The following is a 26,188-nucleotide window of genomic DNA, read 5'->3' as shown; positions in this document are numbered from 1 at the left end:
TGAATGATTCCATAAAATGGAATATTCTGACTTGAATTTTTCACGATGATTTTGAGAATTACAGTTGCCCTTCAGCTGTCTAGGTCTTGAAGGCCATACGTAGGCTTGGTGGAACTGATTTCCAGGCTGTGTTCTACTTTTTTGACTCTCTAATGAGTTTTTCATCCTCTTGGCCCTTTACTGAACCCACTTCAGTGTGTCTGTGTTTCTCTTCTGCCCAGAACTGGACACAGCACTACAGATGTGGTCTCATAGCTCTGAGTAGAAGAGAAAGATCACTTTCATCAGTCTACTGGCAGTGCTCTTCCTAGTGTGGCGCAGGATGCTGCTGGCCTTCTTTTGCCATGCAGGCACACTGCTGGCTAATGTTCAACTTGTTCTCCACCAGGACTCCCAGGTCCAAGCAGCTCTGCCAAGCTGCTTTCCACCTAGTCAGCCTCCAGCATGTACTGGTACATGGAGTTATTCTTACCAAAATTCAGGATTTAGCGTTGCGCCTTGCTGAACTTGATGAGGTTTCCCTCTGCCCATTTCTTCAGTCATTGGAGGTCCCTCTGAATAGCAGTGCTACCCTCTCTTCTATCAGCCACTCCTCCCAGTTTTGTGTCTTCTGTGAACTTGCTGAAGGTGCATTTGGTTTCATCATCCAGGTCATTAATGAAGATGTTAAACATTATTGGCCTCAGTATCAACTCCCAGACGCACCACTAGTGACTGGTGTCCAGTTGGACTTTATGCTGCTAATCGCAGCCCTCTGAGCCTGACAGTTCAGCTAGTTTTCAGTCCACCTTACTGCCTAGTCTAGTCTGTGCTTCATCAGCTTGTCTATGAGGATATTATGGGAGATGGACGGAGAAAGTGTCAAAAGCCATACTAAAGTCAGGATTATGAGACAGTTTCAGGATAACAGATTCCATGATTAGCACTCCTGTTAGTATCTGTAATGGTGAGAGACAACAGTGTAGTAGAAGGCAAGCATTTTGTCTTAGTTATATTCAGCAGATGATGATGAGTTAGGTAGAGGCTTTTGGAGTTGTAGAGTAATGAGATAGACTTCTGACCTGGCAGCATATAGATTCCTATTCAGCCTTTGAGTGCTGCAGTGAGGGCTTAGTAGGGTGCTTTCTAAAAGATCTTATGTTATGATATAATAGATACTAGTAAAAAATATTTTCCTAATAGAAAATACTGAAACAGTGTGTCCAGACAGATTGTGGAAGTCTCCATCTTTGGAGGTTTTCAGAAATTAACTGAACAAGGCCCTGAGCAATCTGATCTAAATTGACCCTGTTCTGAACAGAGGTTGAAGTAAATGAGCATCCAGAGGTCCCTTCCAACCTCAACTATTCTCTGATTCTTAGCATTTGGCATTGGGATATAACAGGTATGTTTTGAAGCCTCCTGGTTTGTAGTCTTGATATTAATTACAATCACCTAAGGGTTACTTTGGCTTACTTCTGTCGACACTCTCATTAGGTGAATTTGTAAAGTGAAATCTATTCATTAGAGGACAATTTAAAGCTGGCTGCTTAGGAGGGCTTACAGGACTTTTTGGACCATAAGAATACTCTAAGGCAGTGCAGGCAGGGTGTAGTGTCTAACTCTGTACTCTTCTGAAGAGAAAAAAATAGTCTTGCAGTTCTTTTTTTTACAGTTTCAGAAAATGATTCTTACTAGCAGTGCATACTGTCACACTCTACAAATAAGTCAGTTTTTTAAAATGCTTCAGTGAAAATAGTAACATTGGACATTAGTGTTTGTTTTAGCTGAGATTAGCTTAAATACTTGATAAAAGAGATTTCAAAAATAAAACATTTGTGAATGTTGCTAGAACCTCTGGTAATGTAGTGGAGTCATATACATCTCTAAAGTGAAAAATACAGGTACAGGATCTCTAAATTGTAAAATAATCCATTTCTTCATGCAGAAGTCATCTACTACATCAATAAAGGAAGTCTTTCTTTGTTAAGTATAAAAATAGGATTGTTACTGTTTGCACATTGGGTCAGACACTATTTCAGCTTTCGTGTAGTGACATTGGTAGAGTTCCTTTGCTAATCTTTGAACTGGAAACATGACAGCTACATAATCATCTTTATTCACTGGCAAGTGATATTTCAATGATACCAGATTTTGCTTAACTGTGATTACGGCATATTGATACAATTTTTACTCTTAAAATCAAAAGAGTATGCTGAAGTGGGTAAATACAAGTCATCATTTTTGGAATACAATTCTTTGAAAAATGGTGTTTTTTTCTGAAATGTTACAGCTCAAAGAAGTAATAGCTTCTACAAAACTGAAAAATGGAAATGCTGCATCTTAAAATCGGACATTTAATAAGAAAATGATAGTCATTTCATTGCTAGAGAACACTTTGTTATCTTTTGAAAGCTCATATAGTTTCTAGGTCTTTTTACCTTTTATTACTATTCCTTTATCAGCAGTAACTAATTTTCAGACTATCTTTCTCCTAGACTATTTTATAGGGCATAAGTGATATGAGCCCAGGCTATTTAGTGGTTTTGAGCTTCACTTTTAACCAGGAAGTTTTGTTATGCTGCTTTCTCTAAGAACATTTTATTTTCATTCACTTTTATAAAGCACAAATTCAGCTTTAAAGAGTTTCCTGTGTATTGTGACACAGAGGCTTATTGAAGGTTAATCAGCTTTTTAGGAGTGATAAGGTTTGATTCTTGTGTGACTAAGTGAGTCACTTGTGTTTCACATGCAGGTCCTTCATATAATCAGAAGCCTGGAAGTTAAGACTTACTACACTGCATATTAAGTAGAAAAGAGTTTTTGTTGTAATCATTTTTTTTTCTTTCTGAACTTGACTGTATCTTCAGGACTGTAAATGAGTTGAGACAGCTAGACTGGTTATTTAAGAACCATTCCTAATATGCATGAAATCTAATAAAAGGAGTTGTATAGTGAAGTCACGTAATTTGGGCACAAAACCTAAAAACTAATTTGAAAAAATATTCTTGTATATTTACAAAATAAAATCCATTACACCTGTTAATGTTCCTGATTTACATTCAGGGCATGATTTAAGGAGGGACAGGAGGGAATTAAGTGCTTTCTTAAAGGCGAGTGAAGAAACTAACAGATCTTTTTTCATATTGCTTGTAGCCCAGAACAAATATTTGGGATCAAGTAGACTTTTACAAAGAGTTTTTAGTAAGTAAGTGTTTTTTAGAATTGAACATTTCTGATACGGCTACATGCTTGAATTTAGCCGCTAAATTGATGAAATTATACAGGAAAAGAGTAGACATCTCTCTAAATTTAAGTAGAAAAGGTATTTTTCTTTCTGATAATAACAAATTACACTTTTTAAATTCAGGAGAATTTATTTTGAGAACTAACCTGGCATGTAAATTTAATTCTTATTCCCATGACGTATGCTGCTATGTTGCTAATAGGCACTCAACTTTTTTAACTTTATCTTCCCCAAATTTTGAGATGCCTACCTTGAAATAATGATTGTATTGATACAAAATGCAGTGTCCCTGTAAAAGCAGATATTCAGATAGTCTATTTAAATGGTCACATTTATTATGTGAAGTTTCCTACTGGTGGATGTAGTGTCTCTATTCCTCTATTCCTTAACTCTTGGAAGAGTTAAGTTATTTTCCTTTAAGGAAGATCACACCTGACAAATTTGCTGCAATCTTATAAGCACATCATCAAACTGTAGAAGGATAAAAAGATCTAATTTGTTTAGAGTCAAAAAGGCCTTTGATGGGATAGAAAACAGACTGATTTACAGAATTTTACTGCGTGATACAAATAAATAGCTATTGTAAAGATTTTTAAAACTTAAGGAATGTTAGATTGGGAGGGAGGGTAGACAACTCTTTAATTTCCTTTTTGTTTTGGTCTTTGAATTTAAGACGAAAAGGTTCCAGGCCAGGTAGGGGAATTGGTTAGGGTAAAAAAGTAGTTAAGCACCAAAATGATTTTATCACACTAAGCTGACAGATCTTTTTTTTCTAAAAATGGGAAAGAGAATACTTCACAGCCTGCAGATTAAGAATTACATTTGAAAGAGGAAGGTGACTGTGGATGCTGTGTGGGTAAGCGCTAGAAAGACATACTGCTCAAATGTTGCCGTTTTCCAGAAAATACTTGTAAACACTACTACTAATGGTGCTAATATATTCTAAAACACCTGAGAGCCACGCCAGATTTATTATGTAGTTTTGCAAATCTTCGTGCATGAAGACTTTGTCTGAATATAGTTTTGAAGGCAAAGTTGACAATGATGCATTTAGCCTGGCCAGCTGTTTTATTTGCCAATTAGTAAGGCATATGATAGGCTTTCTTTTTTTCCTTGTTCTTATGCTATTATGCAGTGAGATAGAGAAAATCTTTTGGTTCTTACAAACTGCAGCTATCTGGTAGTTCATAGTTGTAGTACTGGCCAAATGGGTAGATACTCAAAATGTGCTCCCCTATGGTTAAACGAATAGGTCTAAAATTGGTAGTGGATTCCTCTGAGAAATAGGAATTAATTGTATTTAAGTCATGATTTAGTTAATGTCAGAAATTTTGTCTGGGACTGAGGAAAACAGAAAATTCTCAAGTGATTCTTGAGAATCTTCAGAAAGATTCTGTGTGTGTGTGTGTGTGTGTGTGTAAAAAGAGGAGTGACTGTCTGGGGAAGGAGAGAGTTTATAAGCAATTTTTAGATTGGATTGAATCAAAGATTCTAATTATTACCTGACTTCTGTCTTCCTCTTAAATTTGATGCAAGCACAACAATTGTATATGGTATTCATAGGTAGAAGTTACATATTTTACAAATATCCTATACACTGAAGGAAAAAATACAGTCAAATAACATAGGATGTTATTAAAGCACTTAAATGCTTAAGAAGGACCTACTTAGAAGCAAACTGGAGAAAAAAAGAACAAATATTTCAACAGAAATTGTTTCCATGAAATTCCAGATAATTCATCAGCTGGGCTAAAACTCCAGGTACGCAACATAGCCCTATGTCATCTGAGCAAACAACTAATAGCAGTATTTGGCTGATCATGTCCATTGAGCAGTTTGGAGGAACTTGAATTACAGTCTAGAGTGCCTCACTAGAGTGCTTTAGCTGAAAGTTCAGGCATGCAGAAACTTGGGAACTGGTTGTATCTTAGCTGCAGATGCCTGACTTGGTTCCAATGTCCTCTTTAGTTCTTTGTCATCTCACTCTCTATGTACATGACCTTTGTTTAAGCACATACAAATTAATGTGTGTACTCCTTGTTTTCCTTGTCTACTTGAGAGAAGATGCAAGGAAAATTCTTTTCAGTGGATCAGACAGTGAAGGTTCCTACTAGGCATTCCTAAGGGAGTGTGTTATAGGCAGATTCCATCAATAAAGGTCCTACTTTGTGGATCCTAGCTTCAGCCTTCATGAGGACAAAGATGAGTGACAACTTCATTACTCTTGCTGTGCATCTCAGTGATGTGAAATACTACTCTGTGTTGGTTTTGACAACTTGATAGAAATACTATTCAAGACTGTTATTTACAGTTGTTTCCTAACATTTAATATTTATGATCCCTACTTTTGCATAGAGAGAAGCCCTTGATTGGTACCTCTACAGGAGCAAGTGAGATTTCGGAGACGGACTAAAACTGGAGTAGGTTTTTCCTCAAATTTCCTCTTACCAAACAGATGGTAGTTCATCTAAATTTATTTGAAGTTAATGCATGACAAATTGAATGGGCATTTGTGAATACATACGGAATGGGAGAGTCTTTTGTGGTGACAATAAACGTCATGGTTAGAAAAGAATAACTCTATGATTTATGCAGAAGTCTGTGGTGGTTCCTCTTTCTAATTTTCTTGTTTTTTAAATACAGTCTGCCTAACTGAAATGCTGGGCACAGCTTACAGGCATCCAATAGTGGTCATAATGCTGGTACAAAATGAAATGTAATAACTCATCTTCTGTTTGAAATGTTTCCTGCAGTTTCACTTCTCCTATTAAACTTTATTAGAACTATGTCTCTAGCGGCATTTTCTTAGGTGTGTCATGGCAGGAAAGCCAAACCTTAAATTGTCACGTTTCTTGGAAGGTCTCAAATTCTAAATATGTTTTTGGTAGATTTGGCAAATGTGAATTCTGTATTCGTACTGTCATATTCAGACACTTGTGGTTTCTCAATATGTTTAAAACAAATAAATTACTTATATTGTTTTGCAGTGCTTCCATTCTGTTGACCTATACTAATGTTATTTCCGTATGACTGTTTTGTGCAAGTCATTAGTCTCTGTACAGACTTGGAGATGAGAGCAACACTAGTTTGAAAATACAATCATACACCCTTGATAGCTTTAACTGCCTTTGTCTATTAGCCCACCTATACAGGGTATTATAATACTATTTTAAATAATAGAATGAATTTCAGAAATATTTCCACTCATTTCTCAAGATACATTATATCTACTTAAAGGCCAAGATAAACATAGTGTTTTTGTTATTTTGTGATTGTGTCTTACTCTAAGAATGTCCATGGCTAGTTTGCATTAATATCACTGAAACCTTCATTAAGAGGCTACTGCAGAAGTATAACATTTGAAAAAAAAAACCAATAACTACTCTGTTAAAACTTTCACATGGAAGGAGACTGTCATGTCACTGCATATTTATGTCATTGCTTTTAGCATAGTTCAAGTAAATTTAAGCGAAAGTTCATCCATTAAATTACTCTTTCTCAATCCACTTGAACCTTAGTCTGTCTGGATATACTGTTCTGGAGTTGGTAAAGATGCTTTGTGACTAGAGTCTGTAATCCCAAATGGGGTTACACCATCAATTTCTAATTCAAAATTTCCTACTGTTGCAATTTGTTATGCTGCAGAAATGAAAAGCAGTTGCCTCCCCATCCGTCATGTTGCGATGCTGCCAGAGAGCAGTGGCAGTGAGGTGTCCCTTCACTGCACAAGTCAGGGCATTACTCTTATTGTAAACTTGCTTCTCAATGAGTTTATAAACTTGATCTAAATAATTCTCTTCAACTTGAAGTTACGTTTCCTAAGGCAGTGAATAGTTAAGCTTCTAAAATCAATCTCTGGTTAAAAATTAAACAAAACACATGGCCATTTTAGAGTTTTGGAACAGATGTCTTTTGTACTGCAGACAGTTACACTTTCTGTCAGAGCCTTTTCTGTTCATTCTTTTATTTTATTTGCAAATTTCTTATTCAGTAGGTTGTAATAAGTCTGTATTGGTCAGCTGCAAAATGTGATATTCTGTAAGATCTGTCCTCCACCCTTACTTACATTTTAGTGTAGCTGCACATGTATCTCCAGCTCTCAAAGCAGAGTTTATTGCAGTATTGCCCACACTGTGTGAGTGTGTGCGCATGCACGCTCAGTCCTCATTATAAGGAAGCAGATGGGACGATGAGTAATGCAGTGAGCACTTCTTTTTTTCCCCCCTCATTTTAAAAAGGCTTCTACCTCAAAAGTTGGCCTGGCTTTTCTTAGATTATCTGATTTCAAGCTATGTTACTGTTGAAGCAGAGGCCTGCGACAGATTAAGTACTTCTACTGCGGTGAAATATCTTTGGAAAACGTGCTGTTTTCACTTGTCTTTCACATGTCTTTCACTTCTGGGCCTGAAAGAATCATAACCTTAAATTGAAAAAATACCTCCTGAGTAAATCTGAGGCTTTTACAAAGGGGTCTGCTGTCCAAATTTAGGATAAAGACATGTTTGACAGAGTGGAGGTTTTGGAATAAAGGCTGCTGTGTGTCTGTCTACTACCAAGAAAATCTCTCTCTACTGGAAATCAAACACAAGCTTAATTAAGGTTGAATAAACACAAAAGAGAGTTAAACATCTGATAAGGAAGGAGTAAGCAGCTCTTCAGATTTTGATCATAAGCTTCTGAAACATGACACTTCTGCTTTTTATAATACATTTGCAAATGTTTCATCATATATTTTCTAAATTTAAAAATTCAAAAGTGTTCTGATGGGACACATGACAATATAATAGATACGACTAATAATTTTTCATGAGCTTTGTTTAATACAAATGGTCTTTTCAGTTGTGTTACTTAAGTTTGTATTTGGTCAAATGAAATAACACAGTTGTTCGAGCATATCATGTTTTTTATCTTGCTGCACTCCATTGCCATGATCTATTTGTACTTTATTTTTAGTAATCAAGGAAAATTTACTAAGACTTTGTTTATATGGGGTGGAAAATTGAGATCTTTATCATTAGGCCCCAAGATAATTCCTTACAATGTACAGTGTTAGTTGCACACTTGATGGCATAGGTTCTCACCCTCTAGGTGTGATAACAGGAAAAACTATTCTCATTATCAGTGCTAGAGAGATTATCCTGTGATGAATACAAACTGAGATTAAAATTTTGAAAAGATCCTCATCCCTTCATTCCTTAGGGAGAAGAAGGTGGCAGGAGGAGAGTTTAGCTCTGAGCCCTCACTGAAATCAGCCAACGAGTTTAGAAGCATCCTTCTATTTATGTCCAGTTCTGGGCAGGACACAGATGAATGCTCCAAGGGTCTCCTTCAGTTTTCCTTCAGTGTGGAGTTATCACAGATGGGATGCTTCAGCACTACTTCCACCTTATCCCAAAGGCACTCCTCATCCTTCTTCTAAGACTCCTGGGCTCTGTAGCAGTTTCCTGCTCTTATTTTTGTCCGGTTGCTCCATTTTACCATGCTGAATGCCCTACCTGTTTTGCTCAGAGGTCTTTTCTCTTCTTGACCCCTCCATTGCAATCACAGATCTATCAACTCTTAAGCTTTCACTCCAGTTAGAGAACTGTCTCCACTTCTGCACTGGTGTAATACTGCTTCTTGTTTCTTTGACAGGGTTCAAGTCTGAAAGCGAATGTGTTTCTCAGGACACATATACTGTTATACTCTACTGTAGCCACAAAACTTTCTTTGCAGAAAAACCATCTGGGACTTGCTACTGTGTAGTTTTTAATTTAAAATATCCTTATGACTAATGGAACTATAAAATACCTTGTCACTGTTGTAGCACTTAGGGGATCTAGTAATAAATTAGAGGTCCTCTGTGGCAAGCACCATAGATACATAATAAAACAACAACCTCTGTCTGGGAACACTTCACTCTAAGTTCATATTTCTTAGTTATGCACCCAAAAATAGGGTTAATCAAATTTAATGCCTAGGGACTTAAACAGTTCACGGATGGTGTGTGAAAGAAGTTTTCACCATTCTGCAATATGTTAGTCCTGTAACTCTGGAAAGTATGCACTTTGTCAATATATAAGGCTAAGCTTTTCATTTAAATACTCTTTACAGTATATCTAGGTTGATTTATCTAGTGGTTTGAATCAGCAGGTTGTATTTGATGGTCTTAGGTTTATGTTTAGTAACTAGAGAACAATGTTTTAATCTTATCTGAAATGCTTCCTTCCTTTTCTTTTAAACTAAAAAGCCAAATTTATGACAAAATCATTCCAATGCCTAAATGCTAAGCTGACTTTTCTCATTCACTATTTTCATATAGATATGTTTTCTCATAATTGCTTTTCCAGATTGTATTAGTCAGTGGACATCTGGACAGCTGGGATGTTGGGCAGGGAGCTATGGACGATGGTGGTGGAGCATTTATATCATGGGAAGCATTGTCTCTTGTTAAGGACCTGGGTAAATATTTAATTTTAACTATTTTTTAATGTTTTATATTTCCAGGACACTTGTATGTTGTCTACACAGAGTATTCTACTTTATTCGCTCTTCTGAACACAAATATGCATACTTAGTATAAATGTTTTTCAAATTTGTCTCATAAACACGTTCTTCCTTCATAAGAACCAGTTATGTTCCAAGAGGAACGCATCAGTTGGTGACCTAGAAAGTGCTTTAAGCCTGCATGGTCACCATCATCATAGAATGAAAGTTCAGTGTAAGATACAATATCTAAGTAACCTACAAAGAAGTTACCCCTTTTCATTTTTTTTTCTTAATAAGAAGGTAGTCCTAATGAAGATTAAGTTGTGCGATGTCACAAATAGCCTTCTTCTACTTCTCTTGGCTTTTGAAACAAACATTGTCTTCGAGCACATTCCTAAAATGTTAACTGTCCTGTGTGTTTTTCTTTTCCTGGTGGCTGCTCAGGTAGTTTAATTCCCAATCCCATATATTGCTCTTGATCACTTCTCTAGACAATTTCATCTATGCCTTTCTCTAGAATATGTAATCAGAACTGGCAGCAGGCCATGAGGCTGTATCTGGTCTTTTTATCTATATATTACATTATTCAACAGAACTGGTTCTAAATAAACAGAAATTTGTTTTTTCTAAGGCATATATTGCAGTGTTTTTTTTTCCTGGTATGTTATTCCTAAATAAATTTATATCCTGCCTCATCTTGTTCCATGATAGGTACAATTGATAGGTAACTTTGTACCATCATGCTGGCATCATGGCTTTGCACTTCAGGCCTGATTTCCTGATCATTTGTGCTATTTGTATGTTGCTCTATGCTTGGACTCTACTTTGGGCTGTGAGTGTCAGCACTACAAGGACACAGTTCTGTCAAACTTGGCTTACCCTTAGCTCATACATCTCAGCAAGTAACATTTGACACATTTGAGACACACTTGAGATCTTCCACACCTTAGTATCCTGCTACAATAAGCTTGTGGGATACAAAGCAGCACTTTATTTTCAGGGATCACTTGTTTGATTCCCTCTCAGTAATAACAAGGTGATGAAGGGAAATTAGGTTCTGGAGTTTGATCTGTAGATCAGCTGAACATTCTGGATACCTTCTAGTCTCCCTCCTCCAAAATTTCTGCTCAGCAAAACTGAATAATCCTGCCATCAGTGGTAAATGCAGTTAAAGACAGGAGAGAAGGAAGAATAGGTGGCATCTGGCCTGGATGTGCATCTTCCACCAGTGCTAGGGGTAAAATACTGGTGTGGAATTGCTTAGCCTACTGCTGTTTGGTTTGCATATCCCCCTCAACTAGGATCTAAAGGGCCAGTTTCTGCTAGTCCTGGACTTCGTCTGACCTCTGGGTAGAAGTAGGCTACAGATAGTGGATTATTTTAGAAGGGCACGGTTTACATATAGCCATATAGGGTGTGCTTGGTAGCACAGGTGGTCCACTAAGTAAGATGAATTAGGGTCAGTGCATGTCTCAGAAGGACTTATGGTTGTAAGGTATAAAAATAATGTGGGATTCCTTGTGGACTGAAGGGTATTCCTGCTCAAGTGCAATTTGAATGTGGCAGGAGTGTTGTCAGGGGGACTCTAAGGCCATCTTTGTGATGCAACTCGTGCATACCATCTTGCAGACTGAGGTCTACAGTCAGGCACTGCTCCCAGAGATGATCTAGGCTTTGACCTAATTGGCATTTTATGTTTAATTTAGTCATATGTGGAACATTCAAATCCATCTGCGTGTTTTCTCTACATATCTAGCCTCTCAGAGTTCAGCCTGGCTGTCCTGCTGTTCTCAGTCTACTGTAGCCTAGTAAGATTTCTGATCTTTACTCTGTAGATTTCAGTCTTACTGTTTGATCAATATTTTTTGTTGCTTTTACTTCCATATGGGCTTTTGTTACTATACCCCTCAAAACTAGTTTGAAACAGATTTCTTAGACTGACAAATTGTTACCCATGGATGCTTTTTCCCCTTCTCATCAGATGCAATCTGTTTTTCCTCGTCATTCCTTTTTTCCAGAAATCTAACCTGTGGTCAAGGGGCATGATATAAGTATGCGTTGAAAAAATAAAATCATCAGCTGTTGCTCCTAGCTGTAGCAGAGTTTAAGTAAGAAAATAGCCATCCCTGCTTGCAATCATAAGCATTTCTGCACTTTAATAATCTCAGTGTTTCTTGGAGAGCTCTTTATAGATGAGCTCCCTTATGTGATTAGCCACTCCGACATTACAGTGATGAATGTCAGACATTCCTATGACAAAATCCATTATTTTGCATTATTTTATCCCCTTATCTCTCATTTTGCAGCCTGAGAATGATTGGACTATTAATCTATGACTGAAAATGAAGTACCTCAGTTTTATTTTTTTGTTCTTTTAACAGTAAACTAAAAATGATTCTTCTACAGAAGAATCAATGCCTATTATTTCTTTTAGTGTTTTCTAATCTTTCCTCTGTTGTATGATTCTTGGAAAATTGTCTGTGCCCTCTCCACCTCTAGGAAAAAAAAAATCTGTATTTGCTGACTTTATTCCATTTAAAATGAACAGCTTTGTCTTTCTTAAGGCATTGGCATTTCTGGTGGCATTGCATATGATTCTTACTGACTTCCCTTTCACACATGAATTAAATGCATCACTCTCTGCTTGTTCAAATATTTGATTTCCTCTGGTAGTAGCCTGTGTGTTTGCTGTACAGCCTGTCGTAAAATGGTATTTTCTCAGCTGGGAAATGTCTGAGCCTTTGCTGATGCCCTCTGTTAGCTGTTATGTTACGCTACTCTTATTATGCTAATGTTCTATAGGAACAGAAGACTAGAAGAAAACTTCTGTGTCATCAAATCTAATCTATGGATAGCTATGTTTTATGATTCCTTCCATAAACAGTCTTCCATAATAGAAGATTTTGTATCTTAAGATGCATAGAATATCTGACAAAAAAAGGATAGCAAAATGCCAGATATGCATGTTATGTGAAAAATTAATTAGAGTTTTATTTAAAATCAGTACTATAGACTATAATGCTTGAAACTACCCCACACTGAAAATCTGGTTTGAACTGTGGAGATTTGGTTTCATATCCTTTTGGACTCCTCTAAGTTTAGTGTCTGTTTAGCCTACCAAATAGATTTGTCATGGCAATACGCCATCTGAACTGGCTAGTCTATATACACATAAGTATAAGTTCTACTGTTTACTGGAAGTCTCAAAGTCATGCTGCTTTGAGTAGACATAAGAGCTGTATCTGTATATTGTATTACTGATCTTAAAAATGTGGATATATGATCTTAAAGGAGAAGTGAGCATTCTGAAATCCAAATTTTAGAATCTAAAACTTACATTATGTCTAGTGAAGATTTGCTAGTACTTCTATAGTCCATTTTTATGGACTAGCAGTGACAGCAGATATATCCTCATATGAGTGAACAGAAGTGTTTTACATAGTGCACCCATATTTATTTCTACTCGCTACTGTGCTGTACTGTACTTGCTTTGCTAGTAGCTAAACTCCCCCAAAATCACCAACTCGTAGCCATATTGACTGTTATCCAAATGTTCCAAATGTGTCTTGGTTAATGCTAAAGTTTAATGAAGCACAAAGGAAATAAAAAACTTTTTTTTTCCAGTATTCTTGAAAATTTTGTGCCGCCAATTGGCTAGTTCTCTAGCAAGCTTCTTCATGGTTTATTTGCTTAAAAAACAAAGAACTTGAAGCATTGCTAAAAAAAGTTGTTTATGTGAATAAAGATGAAAGTTTCAGCTAGTTGGTGCTCATTATTATTTTAGTAAGGACATTTTTGGAGGCACTGAGGTAGTTCCTTAGCTGCTCTGAACTGGTAAACTCTATTTCCTTCAGTGGGATCATGCTTGTTACGGTTACCTCAGATTTGACCTATTTGTAATGCTTAAGACATGACTCTTCAAAACTTCAGCCAGGGTTTTTGAGGCAGTAAGCTTGTGTAGTTTGGCTGCAGCTTTGTCTGTCAGCAGCTGCCTTCCCCAACCCTCCACAATATTTAACCTTTTGATAAATTTCAACTGAATTTGATACAGGTGTAGAAGTGTTTAGAACGTGAAGTCCTAATGTGTTCTTTGTTAAATGAGTGACTGAGGAGAGATGGGTGTGCATCTCCCACACGTGGGAGAACATTTATGTCCCAAATGAGGGAAAGGCAGGAATAGCTCTGCCTTTATCATTTCTATTTGATGACAAATGTCTGGTTAGTCTGCTGACTGGAGTAAGCACAGGATCTTCTCTTTTTTGTCTTCCTGCAAACTCTGTGGGGAAGGTAGCAAATACAGACGTAATGAGAGTGTTGTTGGAGGTAATTTACAGAATATGGGAAGGAATGAAGAAAAGGAAGAACTGCTGAGTCGTTCATGCCTTTATGCAGAGGGAATACGTGGAGTATTGCATGAGTTGTGATGTGGTATGAGAGTATTGGGGAACTGTAGAAGATACAGGACTCAAGCAAATCAGGCTTTACTAGTTTTGCAAAATAACAACTGTATTACTAATTACAGTCTAGAAACCTCAAACCCAAGCTATTTTCAGTTTGGATTTGCAATTCTTCAAATTTACATGTGTTCTTATGCAAAAATGTTTCTTTTTAGATAGCCAATACCATTTGTTTCAGCACTTTGATGTTACAGTGGTGACTCTTGTGGTGTCCTTTAAAACATAAGTTCTCTTTTCCCTGTGTCACACAAGTTTACAAAATAAGTTGTCTTTCCCGCTGAGGTGAAAGATTAGTTAAACAACTGTTCATAAAAATAATCCCCATGAAATTACCCAAATACACTTTGATGCTGTATTTTGCTTTTAGTCAGCCATGCAGGTTGGACTGGCAGCCTGTGGGACTCTGTCCAGCTCTGAATGTTGATTGCCTACTTCAATAAAGGAGGTATTTGTGTTCCTCTCGCATCATTTCAAGCTTCCTACTGTCATGGTGGTCTTGCTCAGGAATAATACTTGCTTATGAGGAAGAAGCAGGTAGTATGGAATTGATGGTTTCAGAGCTTTAGCCAGTTCTTTTCTCTTTGCTCCTAATCCAGCTACATTCCTGTATCTCTTGGCCCAAGTGGGCATTTCTCACTGAAGGCCACAAGGATTCTTCCCTGCTTCCACACGATGGAGTACAATGTGGGTGGCCTATAAATCCTTCTGGCAAAACCACCTTGTGTTCAAGCTCTTAGGGAGGTTCAAATTTTGTCTTTAAAGTAATCTTGAGAGAACTTAATAATGAGAACGACAGTGAAAAGTCTTTAGAAGGTGGTTGTATGGCAGTGTCTGCTTTCCAAGCATAACATTTTGTGTCTTCTAACTGCAGTAGAGAGCCCACTAAAGGTAGAAAGGCAGTACATTTTGACTAATAAATTTTTACTGCTTGCTTCTGAAAATCCTCAGATACGATGATGATTGCATCTCTTTTTAATTAAAGCAGCTGGAGCCAAATTTCAAGGGTGTTTTTCCATTCAGAAGAGAAACTGATGGGGCTTGCTACTTGGCGTTACTATCTAGTTTATTTTCAGAGACCTATATCCCCTACCATAGAAGGAATCAGCTAGTCAGCAGATCCTTTGTTCAAATTCCATGTTTCTTTCAGCAATGTTTACCCAGAAGCTCACTCTCCTTGTTCACAGAGATGTATTTTCTACCTTTTAGTGGCTGTGTTTGGGTCTTGCTTCTTCACTATGTCAGCTCATTATGCTCTCCCACCCCTGAAGGTGCACACATGTCCACCCAAAACTGTTCAATCTCCCTAGTGCATCTTCAGGAAAAGTTCATTGGCTGGATTTTTAATTTGCTGAGTCACAAACTTATCCCATTTCCCTTCAATTGCTTGAATTATAGCAATGTAAGGTATTGCCAGTTACTATTACTATATACTCAGATTTCGCCTGTATTGGAATAGCCACTGTAGACTGTATTGAAGTAGTCACTATAGAGAGGCTTCTGCACTCCAAAGATTACTGATGGATTATGGTACAAAGTAAGCATTTCCCCCCTTTTGCTGTTTTTGTATGTGCATCCTGAGCTCCTGTTCAGTCATGTCTGCATGCCATACAGGACCTTGAAGCTACGCAAGTGCCTGCATTCTGACAATCCTGGTTTTTCTATATATGAAAAATGTTTTCTGTGGAAACTCCTAGAGACAAAGAGTACAAGGAGTCAAATAGATGACTGGAGCACATTTTCCTTCTCCACACTCTAAGCCAAGATGCATGATGACATTGCTATTATAGCAACTTGATGAAGCAAGGATTATTGTTGACAGATTCTAATCCTAGCCATCACACTTTTTATATGGCCTTCCTACATTCCTAGACTATGATCCACACACACATGAAAAATGGAGAAATTTATGGTGATTGGTGATATGTATACTTGCCCCTCTTCCTCTCTTTGCCAGCTTTGTGGAGTAATGTAAGTTTAATGAGTCAACTTTACTATAGATGTTGACATGGATTCCTGGTACAAACAAATTTCTGTTTCCTAGGATAAAAGTATGGAAGACTACAAGAACATTTTTAAAACAGTTCAGGCAAGAATTTCAGGGTACTGCCTTTATTACATTTTATGTAACTCATAAGGAGTTGATTTGACTTTTTTTTTTTTCTCTTAAGACTTATTTAAAATTGAAGTCGTAACTCTCCTCTGAATTACACCCATGACTAATGTGACTGGAAAGCCATAAGACAGATTTCTGTGCAGTTCACTGTGGTCTTGGTATCAAGTTACATTTCTTGATTCCCAATTCTCTGGCTAATAGATGAGGACTGAAGATATATTTTATTAAAAAAAAAAAAAAAACTACTGGAATCATTCCTTTTCTACTAGTGCAATATTTTATTTAATTTGCTATAATTTTAATTTAAGTCATATAACTGCAATTTTAGCCTCCTTTCTACATTTTTTAAAAATATTTTTGAATTGACTGTAGCTGTGGTAGTGTTGGAGTTGTTTGCTGTCTAGGAGGTATGTTATGAAACAAAATTAAGTGACTATTTTTACAATTTTTTTTTTTGAAATATATATCCCTGATGTTAACCCTTTGTTCTTATATTCCTTTCACTTCCCCAAAGTTGCATGTTTTAACCTGGCTCTCATCTTTTGCAAATCTATTAAATCATCTTGGTATGAAATATCTGAATCTACTGTTACAATTCAACTGCATTTTCACTTTCCTTTCAACATTCCATAGAATATGATTTTGGCAAACACTTTAATCTTCAGTTTCCATGCTGAGTTGACATAATAAAGGAGTGACTTAGACATAGGAAGGTGTTAATTTGGTGGTAAATTTAGACACACAGTCCTCCATAACTGTGCTGTCCTTTGTACTGTGGACTGCTACTTCTCTGGAAGCTATAATTTACTCAGGACATTCGAGATAAAGAATAACCTTTGTTTATCTATAAACATCTTAAAAGCCTGGTGACAGAGGTTATTGTGATTTTTTTCCAAATCTGTAACCCAGCTGAGATGATGAAATTTAAAATCCTTTCTGGATGAGGTCAGAGTCATCTTGTCCTTTCAGCCACTTTTTTTTAATGTATATGTTTTTGATATGGTCAGACAAGTGCAGCAGGTGCAATTTCTGTATCATCAGCTCTGCGGACAGTGTAGATGCTGGAAGAAGCTTAGTTTTTTCCACTCCATACAGCAGAGAGAGCAGGGTCAGAACGCACAGCCACAACTCAATAAGGTTCAAATCAGAGTGAGAGAGAAGGGGCATTGCCTTTTTTGCTCCATAAGAATTTATGAGGTCTCTGAATGCTTTTAAGGAAGGAGGTTTCTGTAAGAGAAGGAAGGTTCATTTTAAAAGTGGAGAAGTGTCCTCTTCCTTTTCATGGGACTTGGAGAAAATGACAACACGATTAGAGCAGCACAGGGCATGAAACTATTTTGTTGCATGTTTGTTTTGCTGTTTTACCAGTAAATAGGTAAAACTGTAAGTGGAAGTGATTTGTTTTGTTTTGGGTTGTGTGGATTTTTTTTTTTTTTTTTTTTTAAGATATGGTTTGTACTGACTTCAAGAAAGACTACAGTAATTGGATATCTGTTTAAAATCCTAAATAACAGAAGGGCACATTTCTCTGTGCTTCTCTTTTTAGCTTTCATATAGCTATCTTAATAGTGGCTATGAGCTGCCACCTCAAATAAACACTAGCTTTAGCAGTTTTGCTGTCTAGCATTTCTTTTCATTGAAGCCCAACATACAGGGCTCTGGGCTGTGGTCCCTCTGTCTCTTTTTTCCTGCTCACAATTAAAAGGCTAAATATATATTATTTTTAGTTACTAAACTTGCAAATTATTCAGAACTCTACCCTCTAGTCTTGTATATACAGCTACTTCCTTGACATTTCCTCTTGGATATTCCATCACTTTCTTAAAATAAGCCTATCTAAAACGTCTCATGTTTCCCACCTCTACTCTTTTATAGATCTGCCTTTCCTGTTCTTTCGTAAACTCATCAACCCACTCTCCCCTTTAAAAAAAAGGAAAAAAAAAATACATGGACTGATCTCAGTTTCTCAGTGTGCTTTAATTAGTGCTACTCTAGCTCCTTCCCTTCTCCTGAGTGCTACTCTATATCCTGCTTTTCTTAGGCCATCCTATTTTCATTCACCATCTTTTCAGAAACCTTCTCATTCTGTGATTCTGCAGTTTTCTTTTCCCACCCAAAACATACTCTCTAATCCCTTCTCCAGCATCCTGCCTTTGTCCAAATCACATTCAAGCTGCTTGCCCTCACCTCAGCTTTGCTCATGTCTCAATTTTCATTTCCTTGTTTCCATCCTAGGTTCCACTCGTAACATGAGCTTCTGGCTTTTCCTTCCTGCGATTCCACACCTCTTCTCAAGGTAACCCGTATACCTGTGAGACATCTGAGGCCCTGGAAAGCTCGTTTTCTTTACTCCAAACTGTCTTCAAGATTCGCTGTTTACAAGCTTGACACTGGATCCAACAATCATTTAGTTCTCAATTGTAGGACTCAATTACAGACAAAACCTATATAAACAAAGAAGAATCAGGCAGCTTGTGTTATACTTTTTTACAAGAAAACAGAGGCAGTTTCCCATGCAAAAAGCTGCTTCCCCTGTCTAATTTTAGGCTTACTAGAAATTTATGGATCTATCATATTCAGGGTTTAAATAATGCTAAAAATTTTTTGAGGTGTGCTTTCTCTGTCTTACTGAAGCATATGAGTTTTACAGCCTTAAGAATTCCTCCTTTAAATCATTACTTCTCACTTAATTTTGAAGGAAAAGCTTTTCTTATTAAGTGTCTAATGCTGCAAAAATAGTGAGAGTAGAGCTTTCTGCATTATAGATTGTATTTCTAATAACAGAATGAAAGCACAAATCCTGCTGCTTCAGAATGGGAACCTTTTGTTGGTTTTCATAAGGAGAATTCTGAACATCCTAAATAAATTGCATTATTACTGTCATCTTACAAATTGTAATTTATTGGTGTATATGTACTCTGTGAAATCGATCATTCAGCCAGTGAAACAGGATGCTAAAGTGAAAAGATTTTTCTCTAAAATGGAGAAGATGGTATAGAATAGAGAAATTAGGTAATATTCTCTTAAATACTGAAATATTCCTGTTTTATATTTCAACAGCTATGAGAACCCTGTCAGAAAATCAGTATATGTGGGTAGCAAACTTAGGAATTTGTGTATAGTAAATTTATTGGGACCTCACGTTATGTAGATAGCAAAGGCCCAAACTGCAGAGTGTGGGCACTCGCTCTAGAAATACCATGGAAAAGGCCTAAAGAAAGAGAAAACTGCATCATTGAAACCATGGACAACCTGCTATGCAGAAAGAAAAAGGACTTGTTGAAAATGACCTGATTTGGTAACTTACTTGAGGTCTAGACTAGAATAGGGTAAAAGATTGAAGCATATTATAACTAAAAGTATCAGCAACATTAAAAAGTAGGCAGTGTAATGCAAGTGTAATTGAAGCTAAAATATGTAACTCGCTATGAAACCCAACAGTTTAATTAACCTAGCAGATATAGTGTTTCCAGAGATTCTGGAAATTTCAGAAAATCATCTATTTCCCACTCTGTTAATGACTGAAACAGTTTCCATTTTAGCAGATTGAATGAAAAAAATCCCTGAATATTTGACCAGGTTTAAAAAGTTAATAAAGCATTGCTAGTTTGGAGAGGATTTAATTGATGCATAAAGAGACTGCTATTGTGTTGCATGCAAAGTAAAGCAAATTAAGAATGAGTATTGATACAGATAATTTGACCATAAAATATGCATCAGAAGTCACTTTTTGGCAGAAGGCTGCTAGTAAAGTCACAAGACATGAAAACTGTGCAACAAAGACAAGGTAGGAGAGAGACTGAGTAAAGCAGAAAGCATAACCTGGAGAAAACTCACAGGTTGATTTGGTACAGTTTTCCAAGATACTAGTTTTAGGAGAAACCTAATTGATACTAGAATAAACAGAAACATTTACGAAAGATAAGCAGGGCTTAGTAATAAAGAATAGTACAAGTGCCATATTAAAAAGGACAATATTTGTATGTTTGATTTTGTTAATGTCATGAAGTTGAAGGCGAATATTGTTGTTTCTCCACAAAAAGGGCAACTTAAAAGGCAATGGACGCTATATGTAAATTCCTTTAAAAGGAAGAAATAAAATCTTTAAAAAGAACTTGACAGTTTTTTCTGCTTCTCTCTTTTATAAGTCTTATTATTTAAAAGAGCAAAGCTACAGAAAAGCTCAGTATATCTAAAAATATACATGGAAAATCTTTTCTTTGTTAAATGCTTATACACTGAAGGTGTTGACAGTGTAAGCTTAACCTCTTAAGTTGTAAAGTGAAGAGGTCGTGCATCCAAGTGGAAGATGGCTGAGGGAAGTCCAATGCTCTCCCGTGTAGGGCTTCCTAGAGAGGAAAGATACGACAGCAAGATTTTTCCAGTATCTGTGATGAATGTTTTGCCATAGTGAGAGAGAGGTACACACTTAAGCTTCAGACTCTAAAAACATGCTACTTCTAGTCAAGGGAATGCTTTAAAACCAGAATGCTATCACTTAAGCTCTCCAGTATGTATCAGGGCATTTTACAGATAGTTCATAGAGCAGTTTTTAAGGTAAGTGCATGGCACAGTGTATTGAATGAGGGTGTCAGAACTTTGTTGCAATCTACATAGGAGAAAATAATCTCCTGCTAAAAATGTTAGTCTCAGAGATGTCATCTCCAAAAAATAATAGATGGGACAATAGTTAAGAGCACAAACTCTGGGCTTTGTAAGGTTATTGTCTTGCTCAACTAATCTAAGCTGGTATGAAGCACGTTACACAAAAGGAATTTCAACATTGTGATGCAGCTGAAGCAAGGGAGGTATTCCGTGGAAATGCTGTGTTAGTAATATTACTTCAGGGAGGTTAGCAGAGATCATACTATATACACATATAAATATATTGTTTCATTTTTATTTATAGAAAATTATGCTGATACTTGAAATGGAATTAACCACTGTGTTTGACGATGAATTCTAATATCTTCCTTAGCAAAACACAGAGTATTAGTTTTGTTAATTTTTTATTCCATGGTCGAGTTTTTAGAAACTCCAAACATCTTACGAGAAGTGCTTGCTTGATAGAAAAACCCTGACTGATGCCATCCAGTAAATCTCCTGTGTCAGCTGTTAATCTGAAAAAGATAAACAATGCATTAAGAGTTTAATGAATATCAGCAGCAAAATGTGCTGTCCAAGGTCATCATGCATCTTACCACCTTTGCATTAATGCTCTCTTAAAGCAATTCCAGGCCGCAGTGTAATAATGCAGAAAAATGAGTGGCTCGTGATGTTACATGTAACAGTGGACCGGACTTGGCAATGATATATTTATGTTTGCCTCTCCAAAGAGGCTCCTGAAACAAATACCTCAGTGGCTTAAGGAGCGTAACAAAGTAAGGGATCAGGTAGTGTAGTTTGTACTAGTTTGATATTGAGTTCAAGGTTTTGTTGGGCTACTTGTGCGATGTCTTGGGAACACAAAGCTGTCAAAGCTCTGAGAACCCTGATGGTTCCCACAGCTCTGAGAACCCAGATACTCCCCAGAGCACATGGAGGGGCTACAGTCATTTTCCTGTTTATAGGATACAGAGGATATCTAGCTTCTATCTCTATACTGTAAGGATCTTCTCCTCTCTGTAGCTAGTGCAACTTATGAAAATTCTTAAAAATCAGTAGATGTGGAAAATAAATGCAACTTTCAAAATAAAGAAGTGGAAATAGGCTATAGAAATTAAGACAAGAGGACAGTATAGGGTGATTCAGGCATGTCAGGTCTGTTTACTTAATAAGTAAGTGTTATTAGTAAGCAATAAGCACTGTTCACATTTATAAAGTGGGAAGATATTTACTAAACAAAATCTAGTATTTGTACTTCTCATCCCTATTTTGATTTTTAAAAAGACACTGTATATACCAAACATAATGGTATTTCTTCACCTCTTCTGTGTTATTTGCTGATTTTGGAAGTTTTTTTGATCATAAAACCCCTAGGTTCAGCTTTGTGAAAAGGTGGATAAAACATACTTTACTGGTATCCAGAAGCTGTATGTGACTAATGGGAATAATTAACAAATGAAATATCTTTGCATTTTAGTAAACATTATAAAGCAAATGGGACTGCCTTAGTACCCTGGGAATTAGATAGAGTTGTATAGTGCATGTACTTGTAAATACATGAATCCTTTTAATATGATGATCCTATATAGCTTTCCTGTCCGTAACATTACCTTGGTACTAATCCTCCTCCTTCCTTGTTTAAGTGCTGTCTTAGAGATGGACCAAGTTTATTTCTTTACATTACATTTGAGAGATTAGCATATATTTGTATATATTGATACTAAACTGAATTTCTGTTCTACAGTATGGGAATATATCAGCTTTGTCAGGCATTAGCAGTTATATAGGACATAAGATTCAGATCTTATATAGTGTCCAGAGAACTGTCTTATTACTGGGAGATCATTCACTGTTGTAAAAACATACATGGATTTAATAAATGATCTCGTGTCTAGAAAATATCCATTCTACATTTAAAATCAATGTAAAACATAGGAGTGTTTAAATATATTTATATTTATTTTTATACACCTCCATCTTATATGGTGGCAATTGTCTTTTACCTAGATTATGAAAGAAAGTATTTTGACAAAATATTTTATTGTTGAAACCAAAGCAAGACTGATTAATTAATAGCTCTTTTCTAGTGCAATTACAAATCTTTTTTCCCTTGAGCATTTGGTCTTTGGCTAATCTAGGCTTCCTGCTGACATCTACAAGTGTGACTTCTGTGTGTTAATTTAGAAGAAACAGAACATATTACTGATAAAGACTGCATCTTAGTATGAGTGAAGTGTTCAGAGTAGTCATAAAATACGCTACACGGAGACAATGAATGATGGTAAATAGCCACACCAGCACAGAGAGAATGTAATAAAACAAGCGTCTTGCTGGTATACACAGCACACACCTTTCCCCAGACGTAGGTTGGCTGTATTGGTGTTTTGATTTTTTTCTTTTAATTTAGGAGCCCAGGTGCCCCATAGTATTTTTTGTGCTTGGAATAGACCATGAGAATGTAGAGTCTGATCAGTAAAATGAACATTTGTGCTGATCTATGTACATACTGTGTCTGAGCCTCTTCTGTGCTAACACATCTGAGTAAGAACAGTGCTACTGAAGTCAAGCTAGTATGAAATCAGGACCAGAAGTCATATATCTGACAGTTCAGTGGTCCTGGGCCTCATTTCCTACTTGAGCAAATGAATATTTTTTCCACTTAAGGATAAGGTATAGAAAAAAGAATCCGTTCTTTTAAAAGAAGATCTAGAATTATAGATTAAGAAATGAATATATAGCTGGAGGAGGATCTATAGTTGTTTTGGTTTTACTTTTAATTATAATTATGTAACTTTAGAAAGAACGATCTGTTTGATTGTTCTAGCTATCACTTTTTGAATGTTATTTTTCTGTAAACCTCTGCTGTTCTCTTTAGGATGGAAACTGGAGTTTCTGTGGTTTTGAGCCGGTAATATGTTCTCCAACTTTCATTTGAATTACATAATTTAAGATGTGAGTGACACAGTGAGGACACAAAAGGATCCTTCACTGATACATCAGTAAATATAACCTACTGCACTTTGCCAAAATGATCTATTTAGAAATTTAGTAATTTTTTTTTTAAGTTTTTTTTCTGATGTCTTTTTTTTAGACTATGTAGTAAGTCATTTATATAGGTAAAAAGAAGACTATAGGTAAAAAGAAGGCACTATTTTATTTGTGCTACTATTTCCCTATATTTTAAAATTTGCTACATATCCCTGTACATAGTGTTCGTATCACAGAATATAGCTTTTTCCTCCAAGTGCTGCTTTATTGTGACTTTTCAATACATATTTGGACTGTGATATTTGTCATATTTGCACTTCTGCGTTTGTGGTGGTTTTACCTTGCTTAGTGACCAGTAGTTTGTAAAAAGAAAACGAAAATTGATAAACTTCCTTCAAAAAAAGATTGTAGCTTAAATATTGTATTTCATATTTTTTAATAAAAGCATGCATTGATACTATTTGTAGCAATATTATTTGCAAATATTGGATTTGTTTGATGTACTGTGATCAGAATGGCTGTATTTTTAATAACAGGTAGATAAATACTTCCACTTTCAGATTAAGATAATGAGGAAATTAAATTTTCTTCTGTGCACTTTGTTTTGTATTTAAAAGAGCTACTTCCATAGCTTACATTTTTTTTCCAGCTCACCCTATTTCATTTTGGTGGAGCACAAGTGAATTGGCTCACAGATGTCTCTTGAAGTGTAAGAGCTGATACAATCTTCCCACCTCAGGATGGAAAGACCTCAGTTCAACAGGTTTTATTTTTTTCTCCTTCAGTGCAAAGATGGAGAGACAGGGGCTGAGAGGGAGCCATAAGGACCTCAGACTTCTTTCGTGTCGTTCTCTGACTCATGCAGAGCTTGGCAGATGAGCCGGGGTTTGAGCATGTTGGAGGTGAACTCTGGATCCCTATCACTGATCCACAGCCCGCTAGACCCCTCATGAACGGCAGTGGGACTAAGCGGTGGAGCATGAAGCTGGCATTGCTTGTTCTCCCCCACCTGGGAGAATCAGTGGGCTCTTTTCTCCTCCCTCAAGGATCTCTTACCAAAGCTGCTTTCAGAGCCTTGACATGGTGAATTGGAGACTGGTCTTTAGGGCTTAGCACCTTGTGACATGACACACAAATGCAGCTTTTTGCTGGCACCTCTATTTGCCACTTAAACAGAAGTGTCATTCGGACCATGGTATGGGATTTAGCACTGTAGGCTTTATAACCAGCACCTTTCCTGTCTTAGAGCAACCTTCTGTGGTGAAGCCACTGACATTTTTGGTTACACGGTGCCTAAAGTCATTCTAACTTCAACATAATTGCCGTTTTCTTATTGTAGTATGACACCTGGCTATTTTGAAATGCGAGGGATACTAATCTGCTGTTGTAATGAATTAGGAGAGGAACTAAATCCATTGAGATGTGTGGGGGGGAGGGGTTAAAAATTGGGGGTTCGCTTCCCTTTTGTTTACAGTCCTCAGACCTACCTTTAGAAAATATGCTTTTTGATCACTTGATTCCACTGCTTTACATGTTCTTCATTATACAATCATCAGAAATCTAGGATTTTTTAGATTTTGAATATTCTTCTTATATTCTGTCTTCTGTTATTAGAATTACTAGAGTGTAGTTTATGAAAAGAAATCTTTAGTTGATTTACCCTTATGTTGAGAGAAAAAAAAATTAATGAAGGTCAGATCTACTTGTAAAATTCATTCATTTCAGCGAGGAAATGAAATAAGAGTTGACAGTGATACTATTTCTCTTCAGTACAGAAATGTTTATGGTAATATGTGCCTTACAGTTGATGATGTTCTGCTAACTGGCTTCTTTTTGTTGTTTTTTTGCGTATTTTTGGTGGGTTTTATCTTTGCTTGAACATAGTTAGCATTGCACTATACAGAGAATACTATTTATGCTTGTCCTGTTTGCTGTTCTCTGCCCTCAGTTTTGATGTCTCAAATGTATTCATTTATGAATAGAATCAATCAAATAAATAAAGGGCAACAACTTCTATCTATTAATCTCTGCCAACTATTTCAAAATCTGAGAATTTATCTTTCTTGCTCAAGCTATCTTAGCAAAATTCAGATTGCAGTTGCCTTGTTTTAACACATTTGCATACATTCAACAGCTGATTGTATTTCAGATTCTAAAGTACAATTTCTTGCTCTTTCATTTGTCTGATAAAAATAAAAAATAATATTGTAATGCTCCTCAGTTCTTGAAATCAGTATACATTTCTCATAAAAATCCAGCAGCTCATTTTCAAATAATTGTAATAAATTAACCATGAGAAAACAATGATAATCCTTATGAAAATTTGATTTG

At 36.4% G+C, this 26,188-nt stretch overlaps 1 protein-coding gene across 5 annotated transcripts in view; it reads left to right on the top strand.

Moving 5' to 3' along the window:
• Positions 1-26,188, top strand: part of CPQ (carboxypeptidase Q) — a 159,431-nt gene that overhangs the window by 89,219 nt on the left and 44,024 nt on the right. For 4 of the 5 annotated variants that reach the window (XM_062568330.1, XM_062568332.1, XM_062568331.1 and 1 more), the window contains one exon: positions 9,556-9,667. The exons of the other annotated variant lie outside the window; for it this stretch is intronic. In XM_062568330.1, coding sequence (XP_062424314.1) covers positions 9,556-9,667 — 112 coding nt within the window. The remainder of the gene's footprint in view (positions 1-9,555; positions 9,668-26,188) is intronic. 5 annotated transcript variants of the gene reach the window in all.

The sequence above is a fragment of the Rhea pennata genome, chromosome 2 (assembly GCF_028389875.1).
Source record: "Rhea pennata isolate bPtePen1 chromosome 2, bPtePen1.pri, whole genome shotgun sequence".
Lineage (NCBI taxonomy): Eukaryota > Metazoa > Chordata > Aves > Rheiformes > Rheidae > Rhea > Rhea pennata.
Note: the sequence above shows the minus strand (reverse complement) of the source record. Positions and strands in the feature narration are given on the sequence as shown.